At 48.6% G+C, this 25,120-nt stretch overlaps 1 protein-coding gene across 1 annotated transcript in view; it reads right to left on the bottom strand.

Annotated features, from left to right (window-relative positions):
* LOC147102876 (dynein axonemal heavy chain 17-like) overlaps nucleotides 1–25,120 on the bottom strand; it is a 908,504-nt gene that overhangs the window by 833,033 nt on the left and 50,351 nt on the right. Inside the window, exons 6-7 of the mRNA XM_085963770.1 lie at nucleotides 21,413–21,603; nucleotides 637–829 (exon numbers count right to left, since the gene is read on the bottom strand). Of these exons, the coding sequence (XP_085819896.1) occupies nucleotides 637–829; nucleotides 21,413–21,603 (384 nt within the window). The remainder of the gene's footprint in view (nucleotides 1–636; nucleotides 830–21,412; nucleotides 21,604–25,120) is intronic.

Here is a 25,120-nt window from a genome sequence, read left to right as displayed (position 1 = left end):
AGTCTTGCAGTGTACCAATCCGGTGGAGACCTGCAGGAGAGCCCTAAGTGAGTCTCCAGATTTGTAGTGGTTTGCTGCATGCTACACAACTATGTCATTCAGAGGTGCCAAGCCTAGCAGCTGCCACAGGAGGAAGATGTGCAAGCGCAGGATGAAGAAGAGGACAATGAAGAAGACCAAGGCCAATCATTGCTACCAACTGCCAGAGCTGTAAGGCAGCAGATTATTGAGGAGCGAATCTCCTAAGCAAACCCTTTCCCCAGCACACCAACAATCCCACCATTTGACCCACTCCTTCCACACATCTTCTGAATTCTCTCCAACACTTATACCACATTGGTTTTCCTCTTGCATAGTTATGAATATGAAAATCCACATCAATGCAAAACTAATGTAACCTCTTTACTTGGTCAGGTGATTAAACCTCTATGGCAAATTGATGATTTTCATATTTGTTGGCAGGTTGGGGTTGGATTGATTTTATTAACATTTTATAAGAGTATCTTAATCATATTCAGCATCCTAAAGTACTAATGTTGCAAGACTTTACAAGGCTCTGTAAAATTTGTAACCAATAAAACATGAGGTTTCTGATCGATTTACTGTCTTATTTTAAATGTGAACATTTATGAGCACCTGTTCATTAAGGCATTTTAGATCCTTCAGTCTTAAGTCCCAAAAATCAATCTCTTCTCTAGGCAGAGGGTTTAAGCCATCCAGCAACGATTGTGCTGAATCCTTGTTTAATACATCTTTCACTTGATGTGTCCAATCAATGACTACAGATTCAATAGCATGTAAAACGGCACCATCTACTTGAATGAGTGAGCTGGAATATAAAAAAAACACCAATTATAATGTAGATAGCCTACCATTGTCACTGGGTAGCAATTTCAATATAGAGCATGGCACAATTATTGGTTGATTATCTTAGTTCCTCTAACTAACTTAGTTGGCACATTCTCCCCGTGTTTGCGTGGGTTTCCTCCGGGTGCTCCGGTTTCCTCCCACAGTCCAAAGATGTGCGGGTTAGGTTGATTGGCTATGATAAATTGACCCTTAGTGTTAGGGGGATTAAATACGTGGGGTTACGGGGATAGGGTGGGATATGTGTTGATGTAGGGGTTACGGGGATCGGGTGGGATATGTGTCGGTGCAGGCTCGATGGGCCGAAATGGCCTCTATCTGCACTGTGGGGGTTTCTGTGATTCTGTGAACTCAAAGTTTGAGTGTAAGTGCATCATAGCACAACTACAAATAACATATTTCATGTTCTGCTTGCACACCCTATATTTCTAACTAGCTGAAGTGCCCGGCGGTGCCGAGGCTTTTTCGAGGGCATGTTGTTGTTGGAAGAGAGAGAGAGAGCGACTGCGGGGGGTAGAGAGAGAGAGACTGGGGGGAAGAGAGAGCGCGGGTGGGGGGGAAGAGAGGGCGGGTGGGGGGGAAGGGAGGGCGGGTGGGGGGGGAAGTGAGGGCGGGGGGGGGGAAGGGAGGGCGGGGGGGAAGGGAGGGCGGTAAGGGAGGGCGGGGGGGGGAGGGCGGGGGGGGGGAAGGGGGGGGGCGGGGGGGGAGGGCGGGGGAAGGGAGGGCGGGGGCGGGTGGGAAGGGAAGGGAGGGGAAGGGGAAGGAGGGGCGGGGGGGGGGAGGAAGGGAGGGCTTGAGGCTGAGAGACGGCCACGCCCGGTTGCCGGGGTAACCCTGCCGCGCCGCCCCGCACTCCCGAGAGCCCCGCTCTCCGAGCCCCCGCACTCCCGAGAGCCCCGCTCTCGAAGCCCCAGCCGCCCCCCGCCCCGCACTCCCGAGAGCCCCGCTCTCCGAGCCCCGCCCCGCACTCCCGAGAGCCCCGCTCTGCAACCCCAGCCCCGCCCCGCACTCCCGAGAGCCCCGCTCTCCGAGCCCCCGCCCGCCCCCCCTGCCGAGCCGGCTTGAAGTCCGCCGATTGCGGCTCTGAGAGACGGCCGGTGGGCCCGGTTGCCGCGGTAACCCTTCCCGCTCACCAAGGCCGAGATCCGCACTCTCGAGAGCCCCCGCCGCCCGAGCCGAGCGCGGAACAGAGAGAGACGCCGCGTCTCACCTGCTCCTGCTGCGCGCGCACCCTGACCCTCGTGGCTGACGCCGTTGCCCCCGGGTAACGTGACACGGGGGGGGGGGGGGTTGGGGTGAGGGGGGGTGAGGAGCTTAGCAGAAGCCCAATTACCTAGCTCGGGCCTGGCTGGGCAAGAAAGGCCCAGGCTTTCAGGCCTAAGAAAAAAACGGGGAAAGGTATGAAAAAGAATCTTCAGGTTAGAGAAAATATTTACAAATGAGTGATTTTTTTTTAAAACAATTTAATAAATTCAATTTTATTTTGCTGGAAATGTATATTTGAAAAGAAAGACGCAGAAAGCAAGAAAAAGAATGGAAGCAAGATGGCGGCTACTCACCTCGGTTCAGAACGATAAGGCCCGCCCACACACGCACCGATTGGTCGACCGTCAGGTAACCAAAGCGTAGGATTGGTCAATCGTCCCGTCACTCGACCGTAGGAGGGCCCGCTCTGTAACTTTCGAGCGCATAGCCTGACAGACGCACACGTGAGGATAGACAGACAGAAGGACAGACAGAAGCATTGCTTTATATATATAGACTAGCTGAAGTGCCCGGCGGGTGCCGAGGCTTTTTCGAGGGCATGTTGTTGTTGGAAGAGAGAGCGTGACTGGGGGGAAGAGAGAGCGCGACTGGGGGGAAGAGAGGGGGGGGGGGTGAGGGGGAGGGGGGGGAGGGAGGGGGGGGAGGGGGAGGGAAGGGGGGGAGGGGAGGGCGGGGGAGGGAGGGCGGGGGGGAGGGGAAGGGAGGGAGAGGGGAAGGGGGGGGGAAGGGAGGGGGGAAGGGAGGGGAAGGGGGGGAGAGGAAGGGGGGGGAAGGGGAGGGTGGGAAGGGAGGTGCGGGGGGGAGGGGAGGGCGGGGGGGCCCCCCGAGGGTCGCCCCCCCCCTCCCCCGAGGGTCGCGCCCCCGCCCCCGGGTCGCGCCCCCACCCCCCAAGGTGAAGACCGCCGATTGCGGCTGTGCGAGACGGCCGGCGGGCCCGGTTGCCAGGGTAACCGTTGACGCTCAGCAAGCCCCGCCCCCCGGCCGAGCCAGAGAGAGACGCCGCGTCTCAGCTCCTGCTGCGCGCGCACCCTTTAGTAAGGTAGCGGCGTTGGGCTGAGGCCGGCCCCTGCAGCCTTCGAGTGGGGCCGGGGAGGTGCCTAGCTCGGGCGTGGGTGCGGAGGAGAAGCCGAGGCTGCGAGGCCTACCTGGAAAAACGGGGAAAGGTAGGAAAATTAAAGAGATTAGATAAGTTAATTCGTTTCTAAATCATTTTTTTTTAAAACAATTATGTGTTTTAAAAGCAACGTTTTTTTTAAAGACGCAGAAAGCGGGAAAAAGAAAGGAAAAGTTTGGAATCAAGATGGCGGCGACTCACCTCGGTTCAGAACGATAAGGCCCGCCCACACACGCACCGATTGGCCCGGCCGCACGCGGCAGCAAGCCGCCGTACGATTGGTCGACCTCAAGGTCACTCTGTCGCTAATGAGCGGATAATGAGATGCTAATGAGCCGAACATTGAAGGTTTTTGGGATACCGCGGGCGCGATTTTAGCCCGGCCGAAACGTAAATACGCTTAAAACCGTCTCTCGGAAGCGTAAGCTTTCTTTGGAGGTAACGCGCGCGTAGGTACGCCCTGTAACTTTCGAGCGCATAGCCCGCCAGACGCACAGGCGACGACTGACAGAATGACAGACAGATCGACCGATTTATATATATAGACTAGCTGAAGTGCCCGGCGGTGCCGAGGCTTTTTCGAGGGCATGTTGTTGTTGGAAGAGAGAGAGAGAGAGCAACTGGGGGGGGGGGGCGAGAAGAGAGAGAGAGAGGGCGCGACTGGGGGGGGAAGAGAGAGAGCGACTGGGGGGTAGAGAGAGAGCGACTGGGGGGAAGAGAGAGAGCGACTGGGGGGAAGAGAGAGAGCGACTGGGGGGAAGAGAGAGAGCGACTGGGGGGGAAGAGAGAGAGCGACTGGGGGGGAAGAGAGAGAGCGACTGGGGGGAAGAGAGAGAGCGACTGGGGGGAAGAGAGAGAGCGACTGGGGGGAAGAGAGAGAGCGACTGGGGGGAAGAGAGAGAGCGACTGGGGGGAAGAGAGAGAGCGACTGGGGGGAAGAGAGAGAGCGACTGGGGGGAAGAGAGAGAGCGACTGGGGGGAAGAGAGAGAGCGACTGGGGGGAAGAGAGCGGGGGGGGGAAGAGAGCGGGGGGGAAGAGAGCGGGGGGAAGGGAGGGCGGAAGGGAGGGGGGGAAGGGAGGGGGGAAGGGAGGGGGGGGAAGGGAGGGGGTGAAGGGGCGGGGGGGAGAAGGGGGGAAGGCGGGGGGGAAGGGGGCGGCGGCGGGGGGGAAGGGGGGGGCGGGGGGAAGGGGCGGGGCCCAGGCCGAGAGCCCCGCTCTCCGAGCCCCGCCCACCCCGGCCGAGAGCCCTGCTCTCTGAGCCCCGCCCCCCCCCCCAAACCCCGGCCGAGAGCCCCGCACTCCGAGCCCCGCCCCCCCCCCCCCCCGGCCGAGCCCGATTGCGGCTCTGAGAGACGGCCGGCGGCCGAGCCACGCCCCCCCCCCCCCCCCCCGGCCGAGGCCGATTGCGGCTCTGAGAAACGGCCGGCGGCCGAGCCCCCCCCCCCCCACCCACCGAGCGCGGAACAGAGACGCCGCGTCTCACCTGCTCCTGCTGCGCGCGCACCCTGACCCTCGTGGCTGACGCCGTTGCCCTGGGTAACGTGACATGGCGGGGGGGGGTGGTGAGGAGCTTAGCAGAAGCGCAATCACCTAGCTCGGGCCTGGCTGGGCAAGAAAGGCGCAGGCTTTGAGGCCTAAGAAAAAAACGGGGAAAGGTCGGAAAAAGAATGTTCAGGTTAGGTTTACAAATGAGTGATTTTTTTAAAAACAATTTAATAAATTCAATTTTATTTTGGTGGGAATGTATATTTGAAAAGAAAGACGCAGAAAGCAGGAAAAAGAATGGAAGCAAGATGGCGGCGACTCACCTCGGTTCAGAACGATAAGGCCCGCCCACACACGCACCGATTGGCCCGGCCGCACGCGGCAGCAAGCCGCCGTACGATTGGTCGACCTCGAGGTCACTCTGTCGCTAATGAGCGGATAATGAGATGCTAATGAGCAGAACGTTGAAGGTTTTTGGGATACCGCGGGCGCGATTTTAGCCCGGCCGAAACGTAAATACGCTTAAAACCGTCTCGGAAGCGTAAGCTTTCTTTGGAGGTAACGCGCGCGTAGGTACGCCCTGTAACTTTCGAGCGCATAGCCCGCCAGACGCACAGGCGATGACTGACAGAATGACAGACAGACAGATCGACCGATTTATATATATATAGACTAGCTGAAGTGCCCGGCGGTGCCGAGGCTTTTTCGAGGGCATGTTGTTGTTGGAAGAGAGAGAGAGAGAGCAACTGGGCGGGGGGGGGGGGGGCGAGAAGAGAGAGAGAGCGCGACTGGGGGGGAAGAGAGAGAGCGACTGGGGGGTAGAGAGAGAGCGACTGGGGGGAAGAGAGTGAGCGACTGGGGGGAAGAGAGAGAGCGACTGGGGGGAAGAGAGCGGGGAGGGGAAGGGAGGGCGGGGGGGAAGGGAGAGGGGGGAAGAGAGGGGGGAAGGGGCGGGGGGGGAAGGGAGGGGGGGGAAGGGGCGGGGGGGCGGCAGGAGGGGAAGGGGGGCGGGGGCGGGGGGGGAAGGGGCGTGGCCCAGGCCGAGAGCCCCGCTCTCCGAGCCCCGCCCACCCCGGCCGAGAGCCCTGCTCTCCGAGCCCCGCCCCCCCCCCCCCCCGGCCGAGAGCCCCGCTCTCCGAGCCCCGCCCCCCCCCTCCCCCGGCCGAGGCTCTGAGAGACGGCAGGCGGCCGAGCCCCGCCCCCCCCCGGCCGAGCCCGATTGCGGCTCTGAGAGACGGCCGGCGGCTGAGCCACGCCCCCCCCCCGCCGAGCCCGATTGCGGCTCTGAGAGACGGCCGGCGGCCGAGCCCCCCCCCCGCCACCGAGCGCGGAACAGAGACGCCGCGTCTCACCTGCTCCTGCTGCGCGCGCACCCTGACCCTCGTGGCTGACGCCGTTGCCCTGGGTAACGTGACACGGCGGGGGGGCAGGGGGGGTGGTGAGGAGCTTAGCAGAAGCGCAATCACCTAGCTCGGGCCTGGCTGGGCAAGAAAGGCGCAGGCTTTGAGGCCTAAGAAAAAAACGGGGAAAGGTAGGAAAAAGAATGTTCAGGTTAGGTTTACAAATGAGTGATTTTTTTCAAAACAATTTAATAAATTCAATTTTATTTTGGTGGAAATGTATATTTGAAAAGAAAGACGCAGAAAGCAGGAAAAAGAATGGAAGCAAGATGGCGGCGACTCACCTCGGTTCAGAACGATAAGGCCCGGCCACACACGCCAGCAACCCGGCGTACGATTGGTCGAGCTCGAGGTCACTCTGTCGCTAATGAGCGGATAATGAGATGCTAATGAGCGAAACGTTGAAGGTTTTTGGGATACCGCGTGCGCGATTTTAGCCCGGCCAAAACGTAAATACGCTTAAAACCGTCTCGGAAGCGTAAGCTTTCTTTGGAGGTAACGCGCGCGTAGGTACGCCCTGTAACTTTCGAGCGCATAGCCCGACAGACGCACACGCGATGACAGACAGAATGACAGACAGAAGTACCGATTTATATATATAGATGAGTTTTCATTATTGAAACACATTATGCATTCTCTGCATACTATAGGAATTAAGCACCTCCCCATGTCCCTTTCAAGGCATCACTCTAGCAACATTTTCTCATGTTATTTAAGGATTTAGAAGAGGACACTGCCAACTGGTAATTCTATTGCTGCATTAATAAATTCTACAGACACTAACATCTATTTCATCTCAGAATAACAGCCTCATTCTGATATCGGGGAATAGGTCAATCCAACTGAGTCACTGTATTGTGACATCATGAATAGTGTTGCTTAGCATTGGCCCAGAGCCAGGGCCCAACTTACCTGAACTCTCCTAAACTCACTTCAGTAGGGATTATAGTCAAGAATTCCAGCATCAGCCCCATAGAATCATAGAATAGTACAGCACAGAAGGAGGCCATTCAGCCCATCGAGTCTGTGCCGGCTCTTTCGAAGAGCAATCTAGTTAGTCCCACTCTCCCCGCTCTTTCACCATATCCCTGCAATTTTTTTCTCCTTCAAGTATTTATCCAATTCCCTTTTGAAAACTACTATTGAATCTGTATCCACTACCCAATCAGGCAGTGCATTCCAAATCCTAACCATTCATTGCGTAAAAAGGTGTTTCCTCATGTCGCCTCTGGTTCTTTTGCGAATCACCTTAAGCATATGTCCTCTGTTTCTCGACCCTTCAGCCATTGGAACAGTTTCTCTATCTAAACCCTTCATGATTTAAAACATCTCTATTAAATCTCCTCTTAGCCTTCTCTGCTCTAAGGAGAATAACCCCAGCTTCTCCAGTCTATCCACATAATCCTCATCCCTGGAACCATTCTAGTAAATCTCTTCCGTACCCTCTCCAAAGCCTTCCTAAAGTGTGGTGCCCAGAATTAGACACAATACTCCAGCTGAGGTCAAATGAGTGCTTATATATAGGTTTAGCATAACTTCCTGGCTTTTGTACTCTATGCCTCTATCTATAAAGCCCAGAATTCCATATGTTTAACTGCTTTGTTAACCTGTCCTGCCACCTTTAAAGATTTGTGCATGTGCAAGGTCTCTCTCTTCTTGCACCCCCTTTAAAATTGTACCATTTAGCATGTATTGTCTCTCCTCATTCTTCCAACCAATTCTGTGTTGAATTTCATCTGCCGTGTGTCTGCCAATTCCACCAACCTATCTATGTCCTTTTGAAATCTACTCAATCTGGAGAGTATAGGCCCAATCTACTCAATATGATGAGTGAGAGAAGGATGGATTGGCAACATGGTGACCCACTCAAGGGATTCACTTATCAAAACCTCAAGACTGTGTCACAGTCCATGACGCACTCTCCCATTTCTCTCATTTGTATAATGCCATACCTTTCTTACTGTTTGCTACACTTCCAAGTTTTGTGTCATTTGCAAATTTCAAAATTGTGCCCTGTACCCCCCAAGTCCACGTCATTAATGTATATCAAAAACAGCAGTGGTCCTACTACTGAATCCTGGGCAACTCCACTGTATACCTCCCTCCACTCGAAAAAACATTCACCACAACTCTGTTTTTTATCCCTTAGCCAATTTTGTATCTATGCAGTTACTGCCCCTTTTACCACAGGGGCTTCAATTTTGCCAACAAGCCTAATATGTGGTAGTTTATCAAATGCTTTTTGAAAATCCATATACACAACATTAACTGCACTGCCTTTATCCACACTCTCCGTTACCTCATCAAAAAACTCAATCAAGTTAGTCAAACACGATTTGCCCTTAACTGATTTGTGCTGACTCTTCTTGGTTCAGGGACCAAGCCAAGAGATTTGCTGTGGCCCCTAGCATATGACAAGAATGCTTAAATCTTGTGAAAATCTTAAATCCTATGGAAAATTATAATAATGCTCCTTGATACTTCAAGAAATATAGCAGATTTCAACTTGATTATTTCTATTGCAGAATTTGCAAAGTGAAAATAAAATAGCTTGATTTTTATTTGCTGTTTCTTTCATTTTAGTATAAAATAATTGATTTTCTACATTAACTACTAGATTTTTTCTCTTCTCCAGGTACATTTCCAGCTCAACAGATTCGGTACTGGAGGGAGGGAGGGCAAAGGAGCAAATTCTTTATTTAATGGGTTGCATGTAGTTAAAGGGCTAAGCAGGCTATTTAATGAGTGACTGAAATGGCTATTGCAACACAAGGAAACAGCATCTAACTTCTTTGAGGCTGATATTTGCCACTCCAAATTAGACAAAGGAGAGATGCTATTGTTGGAATACCTGGGAAGAAGTCATTATATGCAGCAGCATGGGTCATGTGGAAGGAGGCAGCTGTAGCTGAATGGGACCTCAATAACTCCAACAACTCCCTTGGAGTGTTAGAAGAAGTTTTATGACCTCACCAGGTCAACAAAGGTAAGAGTGTTTTCAAATAAGTAACAGGGCAGCTAACTGAATCTCAGAGAAGTAAATGGGTATTCCTGAGCACAAAAGTTAAGCAATACCCTTAGGGGTATTACATGGCACAAAATTCCTTGTCCAAGAAGCAATTCAGAAGCACTAATGTCACTTGTCTCATATCCTGTAATGTATGCCAGCAGATTGAAGTTTCTCCTCCTGGGTCCTTATTCCCTTTCAGCTATCATTAATGCAATCCACTCCACGAATCCTGACAAATTGTGAATGCAGGATCTGTAGACTGCAGCAGCCAATTAATACTAGAACATTGCAGTCGAAGATAGCACACAATGCTCGGAAACACCAGACCACTGGGGAGGAATCGGACATTTAACAACACATGAAGAGGGAGCAGTCACAATGATTTGCTTCAAATTTTGCCAAGTAGTTGTGGGTGGAGATGTGGAGTTACTGTAGAGTAACAGTCAGAAATTGTGCTTTAGGCACTACAGGTAAAGGGAAAACTAACTTGCAAAGTGAAAATAAAATAGCTTGATTTTTATTTGCTGTTTCTTTCATTTTAGTATAAAATAATTGATTTTCTACATTAACTACTAGATTAAACCAGGAGAGAGAAACAAGAAACATGTGAGTAAAACATTAGCGCTGAAGGACAGGCTAGGGTGTGTGGCCCAAATAAGCATTCTTTATACAAATGCATGGAGTATAAGGAATAAATTGAATCAACTGCAGGCACAAATTCAATCTGGAGGGTGTGACATGGTCGTCATTACTGAGACAAGGCTGCAAGACGGTCAGGACTGGGAACGAAATATACCAAGTTATAAGGCCTACATGAAAGACAGGGAAAATGGTAGAGGGAGTGGAGTAACCTTAGGGATTAAGGATGAAATCACTTCAATGATAAGAGAGAATATAACAAGAGGTAGACAGGCAGGGGAGACTTTTTGGGTAGAATTAAGAAATAGGAAAGGATTTAAGACTGTAGTGGGAGTTGTGTATAGGTCCCCTGGTAGTAGCTATGAAGTGCTGGATTGTATAAATACAGAGATTAGACAAGCGTATAGCAAAGGCAGAGTGGTTTAAATGGTGGATTTTAACTTTCATATAGATTGGGATAAGCAGACCTGTCAGAAAGGTAGTGAATTTCTTGAGTGTGTCCGGGATAGTTTTCTACAACAATATGTCCTAGAACCAACAAGGAGGCATGCCATCTTAGATTTAGTAATGAGACAGATTTAGTTAACAGCCTAACGGTGCATGAACATTTATCTAATAACGATCATAACATGATCGAGTTCAACGTAGTGTTTGAAAGGGAGAAACGAGGAACAGCTACTAAGATTCTAGATTTAGGTAAGGCTGACTTCACCGGGATGAAACAGAGACTGTCCACAGTAAACTGAGCAAAACTGTTAATGGATAAAATGACAGAAGATCAGTGGGAGGTGTTCAAAAAAGAATTTGTGATACAGAACCAGTTTATATCCCTGAGGGGCAAGAGCTCTACTTGCCAAAAAAAAGCCATGGATGACTGAAGAGGTAAGGACAGCATAAAACTAAAAGAAAAAGCATTCAAAAATGCAAAAAAAAAGTACAGATCCTGGCGAATGGGAAAAATACAAAGAACAGCAAAGGGTCACAAAACAGATAGTAAGAGCTACAAAAAAGGAGTATGAAAAGAAACTTGCAAGGGATATCAAAATCAACACAAACATTTTTTACAATTATATTAGGGAAAAGAGAGTAGTCAGGAGCAATGTTGACCCCTTGAAAACTGATATCAGCGATACTGTCAATGATAATAAGGAAATGGCGGACATGTTGAATAATTATTTTTTGTTAGTATTTACAGTAGAGGAAGAGGATAGCATGTCGGATATCCCAAGGAAACTAATATTGAATCAGGAACAGAGACTCAATAAAATTAATGTAAGTAAAATAACAATAATGAAGAAAATAATGGCACTAAAGAGTAACAAATCCCCAGGACCAGATGGTTTCCATCCCAGGGATTTAAAGGAAGTAAGTGAGCACATTGCATATGCCCTAACTATAATCTTCCAAAGTTCTCTCAATTCAGGAATCGTTCCTTTAGATTGGAAAATTGCGCATGATTTAAAATGGCGAGAGAGGGAAACCAGAGAATTATAGACCAGTTAGCCTAACATCTGTTGTCAGGAAATTACTAGAGTCTATAATTAAGGATAGGATGACTGAAAACCTTGAAAATTTTCAGCTGATCAGAGAGAGCCAGCATGGATGCCTGACAAACCTGATTGAATTTTCTGAGGAGATGACTAAAATACTGGACAGGAGAATGTCTATAGATGTTATTTATATGGAATTCCAGAAGGCATTTGATAAAGTCCCTCATAAGAGACTATTAACTAAGGTTGAAGCCCATGGAACTGAAGGCAGATTATTGACCTGCTTAGGAAATTGGCTGAGTGGCAGGAGACAAAGAGTACGGTTAATGGGCAGGTACTCTAATTGGTGTCCCGCATGGATCTATGTTGGGGCCTCAATTATTCACAGTATTTATTAACGACTTAGATGATAGCATCGAAAGCCACATATCCAAATTTGCTGATGACACAAAGATAGGTGGCACTGTTGGCAATTTAGATGAAAGCACAAAATTACAAAGGGGTATTGATAAAGTGAATGGGCATAACTTTGGCAAATGGATTTCAATGCAGGCAAATGTGAGGTCATCCACTTTGGACCTAAAAAGGATAGGGTACTTTCTAAATGGTGAAATGACTAAAACCGTGGATGTCCAAAGAGACTTGGGGGTCCAGGTACATAAATCATTAAAATGTCATGAACAGGTACAGAAAAGGCTAATGGAATGCTGCCCTTTATATCTAGAGGACTAGAATACAAGGGGGTAGAAGTTATGCTGCAGCTACACAAAGCCCTGGTTAGACCACGCCTAGAGTACTGTGAGCAGTTCTGGGCACCACACCTTAGGAAGGATATATTGGCCTTAGAGGGAGTGCAGCATAGGTTTACCAGAATGATACCCGGACTCCAAGGGTTAAATTACGAGGAGAGATTATACAAATTAGGGTTGTATTCCCTAGAATTTGGAAGGTTAAGGGGTGATTTGATCGAAGTTTTCAAGATATTAAGGAGAACAGATAGGGTAGATAGAGAGAAACTATTTCCGCTGGTTGGAGAGTCTAGGACTAGGGGGCATAGTCTAAAAATTAGAGCCAGACCTTTCAAGAATGAAATTAGGAAACACTTCCACACACAAAGGGTGGGAGAAGTTTGGAACACTCTTCCACAAACGGCAATTGATGCTAGATCAATTGTTAATTTTAAATTTGAGATTGATAGATTTTTGTTAACCAAAGGTATTAAGGGATATGGGCCAAAGGTGGGTATATGGAGTCGCAGATCAGCCATGATCTCATTGAATGACAGAACAGGCTCGAGGGGCTGAATAGCCTACTCCTGTCCTTATGTTCCTACTGTGCCTTCAATGGGGTTTGTGAGAATTTATATTTTTTATTTCTTATTTAATGTTTTTAGGTATTCTTCCATTTCCTCAGCAGATATTACTTTCCTCATGAGATCCACAAAGTAACTAAGATAGAACATTTTTTGAGTAGACTAAAGTTAACAGGGCTGTTTTTTACACCAGAGGATACAAGCCAGGATCAAGCTGAGCAGATTGTTGAAGAACAAGACAATGAAGTCCCCTCCAACACTGGCAACCACTCACCCTCTCCATCATTCACCCTTTCCCTTGCACACAACTCAGAGACACCCACCTGAGGGGGTACAGTTAGTGTAGACGAAGAATTGACATGTGGTGAGATACAAAGCACAAGGAAGCCAGAAGATGCAAATGTGAAAGTGGAGCCTGACGTAGCTGAGTGAAGGTGCAAGACATGTCAACCCCTAGCCACAAAATAGAAAATTGCTAGCAGAGCATCAGACACATATCGAGGCTCCGCATGGCCTCACTCAATATGTGAGGCAGATGGTTTGGATAGGAGTGGAATCTACTCAGTTTCAACTCATTGCAGGGCAGCACAGAGAAAGTAACAGCTGCAGGAGAATCTGCAAACCTTCCCAAATTCATCAAAGACCCAGGCAGGGCAGTAGAGGCAATGAATAAAGAACTGCAGATCTTGAGGCACCATCAGGAGAGGTCACTATCAATCATAATGCGAAGTATACAATGCAGCATCTCGGAGAGCAGAGCATATTTGGTGGACTGTCGCTCAGGGATTTCAAGATCTTTCTGATTCCTTGAAGTCCATTCTCTCACTAAACACTGGTAATCAGAACATTGTTCGCAGAGCCAATGGAGTAGCTGATGTGTGTTCTGATGAGGCTGCTTGTCTTCACAGCAGTAGCACAAAAGAACACTAACAGCTTCGTGCAGAAGCCTTCATCTTTGCAGTACCAGGCTGCCAAAAAGCCCATGACATGCCTGTCCTACGTCCATCACAGTACATGAGGATCCTGAGAGAAGTGTCACCACCATCCCAACAAGCTAATAATATTTTGCAGCAGCCATCTACATCTCATACCCAGGCCTTCAGGTGTTAGAATACAGCAGAGAAAAGTTTACATTGTCGCAAGGGATGCCTTATAGAGGGACAGGCAGTAACATGACTGATCTGATAAAAGTCCTCTGTGGCTCCCTGCAATGAGCCTTAGCCTTTAAACTTGAGAGCTGTGGTCACTTTCATTGCCACATTCGATGGGCTGTGTGTGCGATGGACCATGGCTACAGATCTGATTACAGCAACAAACAGAGCTCCTCCAAAGCTTCATGAAGTGTCACCTCCTAAGCCAGAGCTCCTGGGTAAAGTCTTGGGAAGTGTATCTGTACCTAAACACCTTGCTGGGTGGATAGTGCTGGGATGATCTGGCTCTCTTCTGGTGCTGCCTGATTAATTTGGCTTTCCTTAAAACCTATTGTTGCACCTTTTACTCCAGCATATATATGTCATATAATAAAGTAGGATTCCCATTGTAAAGTTCATTGAGTGCCCTCAGATATGCGCAGCAATTCTCTTAAAATACAGGGGAAGATTTTGAGGCTTCCCATCCAGCAGAAATGGGGTGGTAACGTTCCAACCATGGTGGTGAATGACTTATCGGCCATTCCCACTGTTGCTGTGGCTGCTGCAATCTTTCCCTGATTCGACTGCTGGGCGACCAGAGCGCTCACCTGAGTCTCCATTTGCCATTTTAGGACAGTACTGGACGCAGCTTCACCTAGTATTAGCTGGCGGTCCAGCTGAAGAGGAGCACACAGGTAAGTTTTATGTATTTTTGTGGGGCTGGGAAGAGCAGGAGTGCTTCTCAGGGCTCTACAAAATCAGTCTGGTCACTGCAGTTCCAGGCACCATACCCTCCTGCCAAAGATTGGACCCTGCTACGGACTATCTCCCCATGGACTAACGTCTTCTGGGCCAGAGGCCAGCCAGGATACTCTGGACAATCATGTTCTGCTCGCAGCCTGCCAGCTGAATGCTAATGAGGCCTGGCCTCATGGACCGTATCGCCCGCCAGGACTATTGGGGGCTGGCAGGTGCACTCTGTCAGCAGGCCACCCAAAGACTGCACCAAGGGAAAATCTATCCCATCAAGTTTCCAAGGATAATGCAGAATGAAGGGGGAGGCATGCGGAGTGTAATAGGGATTTTTTTTGACACTACATGCAGTGAGTCACAAAAAATGGCCAAAGGTCTCCACAAGCAATCACAGCTCAGTCGTGTCCCTTTAACTAAATACTTGGGGGGAGAAATTGGGTATAGCCCCATTTGGGGCGCTAGTTCTGGCGAAGCGCAAAGCCTAGCGCCAGTTGCGATTTAGCGCCACCTGGCGCGATATTGGGTCGTTGCGCCCCTGAGGGTGATTGCGGCGCTAAATCAGGCGCTGCACGAGGCTCTTGAGGCGCTAACCCGGGGGCGCAACCCAATTTAGCGGCGGCGGGGCGCAGCGCAGGTGCTTTCAATAATCACTTTCCCTGAGGCACATTGGCGCCAGCCAGCTCTTAAAGGGGCAGGTCAATTGGCATCACCAGACACACTCACTGCCTTGTAGGCCTTCAAAGCGGTGGGAGCCTACCTGTGGCGCACCAGCCTAGCAAGACATGGAAAGGGTGAGGCAGAGGGCGGAACGACTCACTGATGGGGCATTGGATGCTTTGGTTGGCGCAGTGGAATCAAGGCCAAGGAAGATGGTCGGAATGTGATTTATGTTTTGGACAGTCTCCCGGGTGTGAGAGGCAGTTATGTGTCAGTGTATTAGTTTTGCTTTCTGTTGCCATAGCTTTCTCATGTTTGAAGGAACCACATTTTGTGTAATGAAACACTTTCTTCATTTACAATGGCCATGCCTTCTATTTACATGCATCTTGCCATTCACAGGCTTGGGGGTATCAGACCAGTTTCATTCCTGTTCTTGGAATGGCAGCAAGCATTCCGTGAGAGGGGCCTAGAAGCTACTTCTGATCAGCCTCTGACGCGCAGCCTGAGAAGAGCCACTCGCGTAGAAGTTCAGGCCAGCAGGCACCTTCTCAGCCACCGACAGAGATGTCCTGCACCTTATCTGAGGCTGCAGATCTGGCTGAAGCAGCTGGCACAGCTCAGTCACCACCTCCTTCCTAAATCGCAGCCTTCTGACACACTGCTCCTCCGGCATGTTCATGTAGGAAAACTGCTGTCGGAAAACCCTGCCAGCATAAGGTCTGCTGTGGCGACGTCTGTTGGCCCTCCTCCGTCTGGCCATGCCCGCCCCCCTCTCCCAGCGTCTCAGTGCCCTTTCCAGATGATTCAGCAGCAGGAGGTTCCCCTCCAATGCAGCCCCCATAATAAGTGCCCACAGGAAGGTTCCCCGTTGTCAAGGCTCACCAACAGCAAGGTGATGGTCAGAAGGCTGAAGATCGTCTGCCTGCGCTGGCTCAGTGGTCAAATGGCTCTCTGTATGCAGCTCAGCAACTCTTTGTAGCTCTCGAGGAAGTTGTGCACCAAAAATGGCTGCCGCTTTTAAACCACACCAGTCCCCTTTAAATAACGCTCCTCCAGCCCAAGAGCGACTTGGAAAGGTCCAGGTAAGCTGTCACTATTAGCGCCAGGCGCTACGGAGGGGGGCGCCACTGAATTTCCAGTCCGGGGCGCCCAAAAGGTGTTGCGCACTCAAATGACATCATAATCAGCCTGCGCCCATGAGCGGGCGCTAAGATTTAGCACCGGCGCTAAATGCATGCTCAATATGGGGCGAGCCTTGCACCCGCCCGGAAATTGGCTAACGCCCCACTTCTCGGCCTCTTTAGGCGTTAATCGGTGGTGCAACCAACCGAATTTCTCCCCCTTGGTCTTTTAAACAGTGGCGTGTTTTCTCAAGGGTCGATGAGAAGGTGGAAGTTAACAAATTTAGCATCGTTTACACCATCCCGTCCTAACTCCATCATTTGCATTTGACTGTCACTGGGAGGGCAAACTTCTTCACCGCACCCTTAAACTCAATTAAATTTATGCCAGATCACTTCTGCAGTGGAAGTCCAGCATACATCAGCCCTGTTAAAAATTTGTGACCCCACAAAGGAGCAATTGCTGACTTCAGCCCCACTCCCAACTCTGGAATTGTCTTTCCTTTTCTTTCATTCCAGCTCAACCACCCAAAAAAAATATGAATTTTCTCCAACCTACAGGATAAAAAAAAACCTAAGAAGACCACAGGTGAAATTGGTGTTGGGCAGGAGGGCACAATGGAAAGCTACAAATCGGCACCCCATTTTACACCCCGCCTGATTTTCTTTTTCATTTACTTCAACCTGCCTTTAACCAAGGAGCAGTGCCTCTGCAATCATGGCAGATAACACTTGTTTGTTTCCCAGGACGCCAGCTGAGCATTAGGCATTCTTTGGCTCTCATGTATCTAACTTATCGCCTGGACACACAGCCTGATTGATATGTAGCAGTTTCAGGAACTTTGGGGGCGATTTTCTCAACCCCGTGGAGGCGGGTATGGAGGCGGGACTGCCAGAAAAATGGCAGAATTTGGGGGCGGGTGGCAAACCGGCCCCCAACCCGCCTCCATGCCATCTTCCCAGGAAGCGGGTTGCCTTCCCGCGCCGGGTCCCATCTCCTTGGAGGCGGGAAGGGATTAAAGCCTATTAACAGGCAGAAAATAGGATTATCCCGTTTTTGCCCTCACAAGTGAGGGCTTCCCGATGGCTCCAAAACCCACCAGCTCAGCGAGACAAGTAGGGAGGGGGTCTGCGGAGGTCGGGGGGTGCAAAAGTATGATGTGAAGGTAAGTGATGGGTGCCAGGGTGTAGAGGTGAGTATCTGAGGTAAGTCCTAAGTGTTTTTAAAAGTGCACTTACCTTTGTTTCTTCCTGCAGGCTTCAGTCGGTTTCTATACGGAGAGTCTCACACCTCCGTGTTGCAGATGAGAGATATCCGTTGCATTCTCATATGCAACAAACATCTCAATTCTGTAAAAGAAAGAAGGTTGATGAGGTCTTGTATGCAAGACCTCATCAACAAGACCTCATCAAACTGCAGAGATTGTCACTGTTTGACAGCTTCACAGAGCTGTCAAACGATGACAATTCATCTGTCAAAAATTTTTGACAGGTGACACGTCATACGTTGACGTGCTCTGCAACCGGCTTTTCCTTAATTAGCCTGCTAAGCTCGCTGGGCAGGCTTAACAAGGTCAATCAAGGGAAAATAGGTGGGTTGGCCACAACTCGATGGAGACGGGACTGAAACCCGACAAGCAGCAGTCCCGCCACCAACGCACCTCCATTCACAAAATCTCCCCCTTTGTTTCAAGCTGTTAACACAACCTGGAATGGGGAGTCCTCTCTCCACTCACCCCATCATCCTTCTCTTTTTAAGATATAAGTAAATATGTTTGCCTTTCTGCATAACAACCGCTTATCTTGGTCCCATAGTCCCTTTCTTTTTGATGCCATCGTGGTTGCCTAATTTTCTATACAGATACCTAGACTGAGGTGCTATGAGATGACTTGCTTGGGTTAGTGCCATAGCTGAGAAAAATACAGCAACCATTTTAGTCACGTATTAGGAAAGGTTTTGGATGGCTGAAGACATTATGCTAAAAGTATCCTTAAGAAAATTATTCAGAAAGAGCTTGTGGGAATTAAGGAGTGCTGAACCAGACACACAAAGGAATCTCTGTGCTATGAGAAATTCAGCACTAACATTCTTGTAGCCAGGATTGTTGGCCAATGACTCCAATCAAGCCATTGTACCAAGCCTGGAGTTGACTTTACACTTGAAAAGTAATGGTATGATGGCAGACAAACAAGCATCACAAGTGTCAATTACAAGGAAGTAACTGTGGTATTCAATAAATTTTGACACCATTGGCTGGCAGCTGAAATGGAAGTCAATCAGATTCATCCAATGAAAGTAGATTGTAATTGGCTATTATTGAAGACAGTACTGGAGAAAAAGAACAAATTTAAAGATTAAAACTTCTAATCCGAATTTGAATAAATTAACACTTCAGAGGAAATTCCTCTCTATAAATCCTGTGCTTGTACGAGATAAATCAATAACTGTAATTAGAATTTTTTTCTGGTGAAAAATAACAATGAACTGCTGTAGATAGCAAACCAGAATGCAATCCTGGAGACCTGCCAATAAAGCAGAGTGGAAGATTAGAATCACAGAAATCATAGAAACTGGGCTGGGCTAATGATTTGGAGATGAAAGTTCAAATCCCACCACAGCAGCTGTGGAATTTAAATTCAGTTAATTAAATAAATCTGGAATAAAACTATCAGATTGCTGTAAAAACTCATCTGGCTCACCAATATCCTCCAGGGAAAGAAATCTGCCATCCTTACCTGGTCTGGCCAATATGTGACTCCAGACCCAAAGCAATGTGTTTGACTCTTAACTGCCCTCTGAAATGGCCTAGCAAGCTAAGTTGTGAAAACCTGGTATCGACCTCGGCACCGGCTACGGACACGACAATGGCATGTCCAGTCGACCCTGCAAAGTCCTCCTCACCAACATCTGGGGACTTGTGCCACAGACTAGTCAAGCAACAGCCTGACATAGTCATATTCACAGAATCATACCTTTCAGCCAATGTCCCAAACTCCTCCATATGTCCTGTCTCACCCGCAGGACAGACCCATCAGGGGTGGCGGCACAGTGGTATACAGTCGGGAAGGAGTGGCCCTGGGAGTCCTCAACATTCAGGTCAAGCATAGGCAAGGAAACCTACCGTCTTCCCTCAGCTGATGAATCAGTATTCCTCCATGTTGAACACCACTTGGAAGAAGCACTGAGAGTAGCAAGGGCACAGAATGTACTCTGGGTGGGGGACTTCAATGTCGGTAGCACCACTACTGACCGAGATGGCCGAGTCCTGAAGGACTAGCTGCCAGTCTGGGCGGCTGGGTATTCTGCGGCGAGTGTCTCACCTCCAGACTCCCCAAAGCCTTTCCACCATCTACAAGGACAAGTCAGGAGTGTGATGGAATACTCTCCACTTGCCTGGATGAGAGCAGCTCCAACAACACTCAAGAAACTCAACACCATCCAAGACAAACCAGCCCGCTTGACTGGCACCCCATCCCCCACCTTAAACATTCACTCCCTCCACCACCAGCATACCATGGCTACAGTGTGTACTATCTACAAGATGCACTGGAGCAACTCGCCAAGGCTTCTTCGGCAGCACCTCCCAAATCCGCGACCTCTACCACCTAGAAGGACAAGGCCAGCAGGTGCATGGGAACACCACCACCTCCAAGTTCCCCTCCAAGTCACACACCATCCTGACTTGGAAGTATATCGCCATTCCTTCATCGTCGCTGGGTCATAATCCTGGAACTCCCTCCCTAACAGCACTGTGGGAATATCTTCCCCACACGGACTGCAGCAGTTCAAGAAGGCAGCTCACCACCACCTTCTCAAGGGCAACTAGGGATGGGCAATAAATGCTGGCCTTGCCAGCGACGCCCACATCCCACGAATGAATAACGAAAAAGCCATTCGGCCCACCATGCCTGTGCTGGCTCTTTGAAAGAGCAATCATGCTTAGTCCCACACCCCACTTTTTGTCCATAACCCTGTAAGTTCCTTATCCTCAAGTATCTTTCCAACTCTATTTTAAAATTATTTATGGAATCGACTTCCATCACCTTTTCAGGTAGAGCATTCCAGATTCCGACAACTCTCTGAGTGAAAAAGATTCTCCTCATCTCCCCTCTAGGTCTTTTGCCAATGGTTTTAAATCTATGACCTCTGGTTATTGACCCACTCACCAGAGAGAATAGTTTTTCTTTATCTATTCTCCACTCTATTATCCACTCTAACAAAACCTCCCATCATCTTGAAAACCTTTATTAGGTCACCTCTTAACCTTCTCTGTTCCAAAGAAGTTACTACAATAGTACTAACTTTTCCAACCTCTCCTCATAGTTGAAGTCCCTCATCCTTGATAACATCCTGGTAAACCTCCTCTGTACCCTTTCTAAGGCCTTTACATCTTTTGTGAAATGTATTGCTTTACTCAGTGAGCAATTTTCTAAATGGAGCAGCACCCCAATTTATTTACATTTACGTAGAGGTTGAAAGAATGACGAAGAATTCATTTTAACAATGAATGCTGACATTGAAGTATCAGAGCTAAACAGGACTGGATAAAATGCCAAACCATAGCTGCTTGCTGTGATTTTCAACATAGATGCTGAAGACATATATGGAACTGTGCTATTATGTTTGATGAAGGCTTCTTAACTGATACGAGAAGCACCTGAAGCTGACAACAAGGAAAACTGTCAACATAAAGGAAGATTATGATCCAACAAAAGGAGACTCAGTCAATGTCCTTCATCAACATCAAAAATCTATTTTTTTTTTTAAATTGCCTTGTGATTCTTCCTGTTGTTGACCTGTACTCAGTGGTATGTAGAGTAGATGAAATGGATAATAGTTTTTAAATGGCTTGAGATAGCACATGAATGTGTGTCAATTCCCACTATATGACCTTGATGGGGAAATCACCAGCAGGAGGTGGAGGTAAAGTGCTTCTGCAAAGAGGGAAAAGAATATCAAAGCAAGTCAGCTTGGGGCTCTCATGCACCTTTTAACATCAAATCAAGGAAGAGAGCTCAGAATAGGTAATCTGCTTGTGTCGCCTAATTGGGGAATAATGCATGTTACAGCTAGACCAAAGGAGATAAGAAATATTTTTGCACTTTGAATAAATATAATGGAAAAAGTGTTAGCAAGTATTAGTAAGCTTTTGTGCAGCCATACCTGTCTGACTCATCTGAATTTTCCAAATCATCTGCACTTTTTGGAAGAGCAAGGAGCGCTTTCCCCGTTAGTTGGCCACCAACTACAAACACATCATTTTTAAGCTGTTGTGTATGCTTCACTACATCTTCTGATACCACTTGAGGCCATTTAATCATATTATCAGTGTTTGTGAAAAGTGTACACACCACCTGGAAGACAAGAATCATCATGAGTTTTGAAGAACTTACAATCACACAAAACATGAAAGCTATAAAATACAGTGTACAAGTTGCACTACTATTTTACAGATGCCTTTAGTAAATATTGTTTCATATTCCACCAGTTTATAAAATGCTTCATAGCAGACAAAAAAGGTGCATGAAGTTGTAACTTACACACTCAGAATTTACAGTATGGCACAATGCTAGCCAACCTTCCAGCTTATTTACAAATGTGCAATGTATTTCATGGGGTGAATTTTAACTTGCAGGAGCGCATGGGTTTTGTAGTGTATGTACTTTGCAGAAGGAACTATATTCTGCCGCCCCTGTATACTGCAGTAGCAGTAGCAGTAGTGACCACCCCTGTATATAAGCCTGTGTAGTAACTTTGCATAGTAGTTCCAGTTTTGTCTCCACTCAGTAAACACCTGCTGTAACCAGCTCTTGCAGTCCGTGTCTCAATTACACACGGACATAATACTGGCGACGAGCAGATCCGAACTTACCTACAGTCTGCACCACCTCATGGGGATCCATCCCTGAAGCGAAGTTGTCAGAGGTCGAGGCCAGAAGGAAGAAGAAAAAAAAAACGAACAGAAGAAACGAGCGTCGACCGTGGGCAACCGCCTCTGATTCATCGGATTTGAAGATTGCAGGAGAGGCTGTCGAGAGCGGGGCTTGGTTATCCTGTCTATGGTGTTCCAGCTAATCGGGCTGGTGGCAGGTAGTACACTGATCCTTCCTGGACTGCGGCGGGCTAGAGCTCGATCGGGTGGCTTTTCAACGGGGCCGAGCAGCGTTGTCGGGAAGAGGAGAGAGAGAGAGAGAGAGAGAGAGGGTGGAGCACACAGGGCGCGGCCGGTGCTACGAAGCCGGGCAGCGTACAGACCCGAGAAGAGGGAGGAAAGTGTCCCATAGGGTTTGCTCTGACGACGGGAAAATAAAAGAAATTAGAAGCGCAGAAAGCCGCGAGGAGCTGCAGTTTGCCACGGGGACCGCGGAGAGCGGCGGTAGCAGCAGCGCGGGGGGGGGGAAGTGCGCGAAGACCATAGGGCGTCGCCATCAAGGCATAAAAACGCCAGCAACAGCGCTAGCATCGGCGGAGAAGACAGAAAGCGCGGGAGGCGCCATCTTAATCCAGCGGGGAAGAAGGCAAAGCGCGGGAGGCGGCATTTTGTTAAATCGGGGAAGAAGGCAAAGAGCGGGAGGCGCCATCTTAGATTTCCAAGATGCCGAAGACTGGCAATATCACTGCCTTCGATAATGCAATAGAAGACTGGACCACGTATGTGGAAAGAGTCGAAGTATATTGCAAGGCAAATGAAGTAGCCGATGAGAAAAAGGCATCGGTACTACTAAACTTAATGGGCACAAGAACGTACGGCCTATTGCGGAACCTGATCACTCCAGCCAAACCGATGGCAAAGAGTTTTAACGAAATTGTTGATATCCTACAGGAACACCTAAATCCTACACCGCTGCTGATAGCAGAAAGATTTAAATTCCACAGGAGAAATCAGCATAAAGATGAGCAATGCTGATTACCTTACGGAACTACGCAAGCTATCAAAGCACTGCCAATTCGGAGCAGGACTGACAGACACTCTACGGGACAAATTTGTCTGTGGACTCCTGAGTGAAGGAACCCAGAAGAGGTTGCTCTCAGAGAAAGAGCTGACGCTGGATAAGGCTTTCAGCTTGGCAGTATCGTACGAAGCAGCAGCAAGGGGAGCTGCGGAAATACAGCAAAAGCCACAGGAATACGGCACCCATGAAATGACACGGGGATTTGAAAAATGTTATCGCTGCGGCAGAACAACCCATGACCAGAAGGACTGCTGGTCCAAGGACAAAATATGCAGGCAATGCGGAAAGGTGAGACACATTGCACGAGTTTGCAGGTCTGGAAAGAAGACTAACGACAACAAAAAGGCTATCAAGGCAATGTGTAATGAAGACATACCCCTACAACACAAGGTGGATAACTTCTTGTTTGCCTACCGGAATGCGACACATGCGGTTACCAACCAAACTCCAGCCATGATGTTCTTCAATCGAAGACTAAGATGCCGCTTGGATTTGGTTAAGCCAAACATCAGAAGAGATGTGGAGAACAGGCAGTTTCAGAATATGAATGAAAGGCCAACCAGGAGTTTCAAGATAGGTCAACCAGTTTTGGCCCGGGACTACCGCACAGAGAAATGGCAGCCAGGAATGATCTGCACACGGCAAGGACCTCTAATGTATACCGTGGGCGTTGGAGAGAGCATTGTAAGACGCCATGCTGACCAGATTCTAGAGTCACTGGAAAACGTCAATTCCACACCACGATCCGATACACCTGGTGATGAAACCGAAGTATCAATTGCATCTACCTCAGAATCGGTGATATTGGAAGCAGACGAACCAAACAACGACGTTGATCCCGAATCAACTTTGCCAGAAGAACCGGATACCCCAAAGAGGCGTTATCCAGACAGAATCAGGAAGCCTCCTCAAAGACTGAACTTATAATTGCTTAACTTCAGCTAATGTATATGACAACTGTAATTGTAAATATGTTATTTACTTATTAATCGAATGTTATGTACTGTTTAGCTAAAAGGAGAGGAATTGTAATGTATGTACTTTGCAGAAGGAACTATATTCTGCAGCCCCTGTATACTGCAGTACCAGTAGTGACCACCCCTGTATATAAGCCTGTGTAGTAACTTTGCATAGTAGTTCCAGTTTTGTCTCCACTCAGTAAACACCTGTTGTAACCAGCTCTTGCAGTCCGTGTCTCAATTACACACGGACATAATAGGTTTGGGAGCAGGTGGGGAGGTTAAAAGCGCTGAAATTGACAGCACATCGGGAAGCCGGCTCCAACCCGTCGACATCCGCATTTAACTGCAGCGAGTTAGGCTGCGTCAGAGCAATCCTCTCAGGAGAGGCAGGTTGTCAATTTCAACACGTTAATCACTCATTAACAGTGATATTAACATGGCTTTCAGAATTTAACTGTGGATGTACGGGTTTCCCGGGCTTCCTGGAACTCGCACAATTAACTTTACAATTGGAATCCCAATTTATATGATAATATATACTGGAGGGAAAGGATCAACAATAGGTTTTAAGGAAAGCCAGATTAATGGCTTTGTTCACAGTTCTTGTGCTGAGAGGTTACTTTCGCAATCTGGAGTAACTTTCACAACCTTGGAGGTGACTTTCACAACTTTGGAGATTGTACATTTGATCTCCACTTTGGAACTGTGATCTATCAGCTCAGCAGGGGTGCCGCTTCTGCTGTTTTACTTTGGACCTCAGATGAGGACCAAGATGACCAGCAGCATTAACAGCACCAGCAGGAAGGGCACCAGCAGCAGGAGCACCAAAAGCCTGCACCTCACAGATCTGCCGTTCCACAGGAGAGAGGCGATGAGCAGAGAAGTTGTTTCTTATGTAGAAGTGCAGCTTGCAGGAGGCCATACCCGCAACACAGGAAGTACAGGCAGAGGATGAG

Source organism: Somniosus microcephalus, chromosome 21, assembly GCF_052327205.1.
Source record: "Somniosus microcephalus isolate GS21.2 chromosome 21, FLI_Smic_1.0, whole genome shotgun sequence".
NCBI classification, from domain to species: Eukaryota; Metazoa; Chordata; class Chondrichthyes; order Squaliformes; family Somniosidae; genus Somniosus; species Somniosus microcephalus.
The sequence above is the reverse complement of the archived record's forward strand: the minus strand, read 5'-3'. Positions and strand labels throughout refer to the sequence as shown.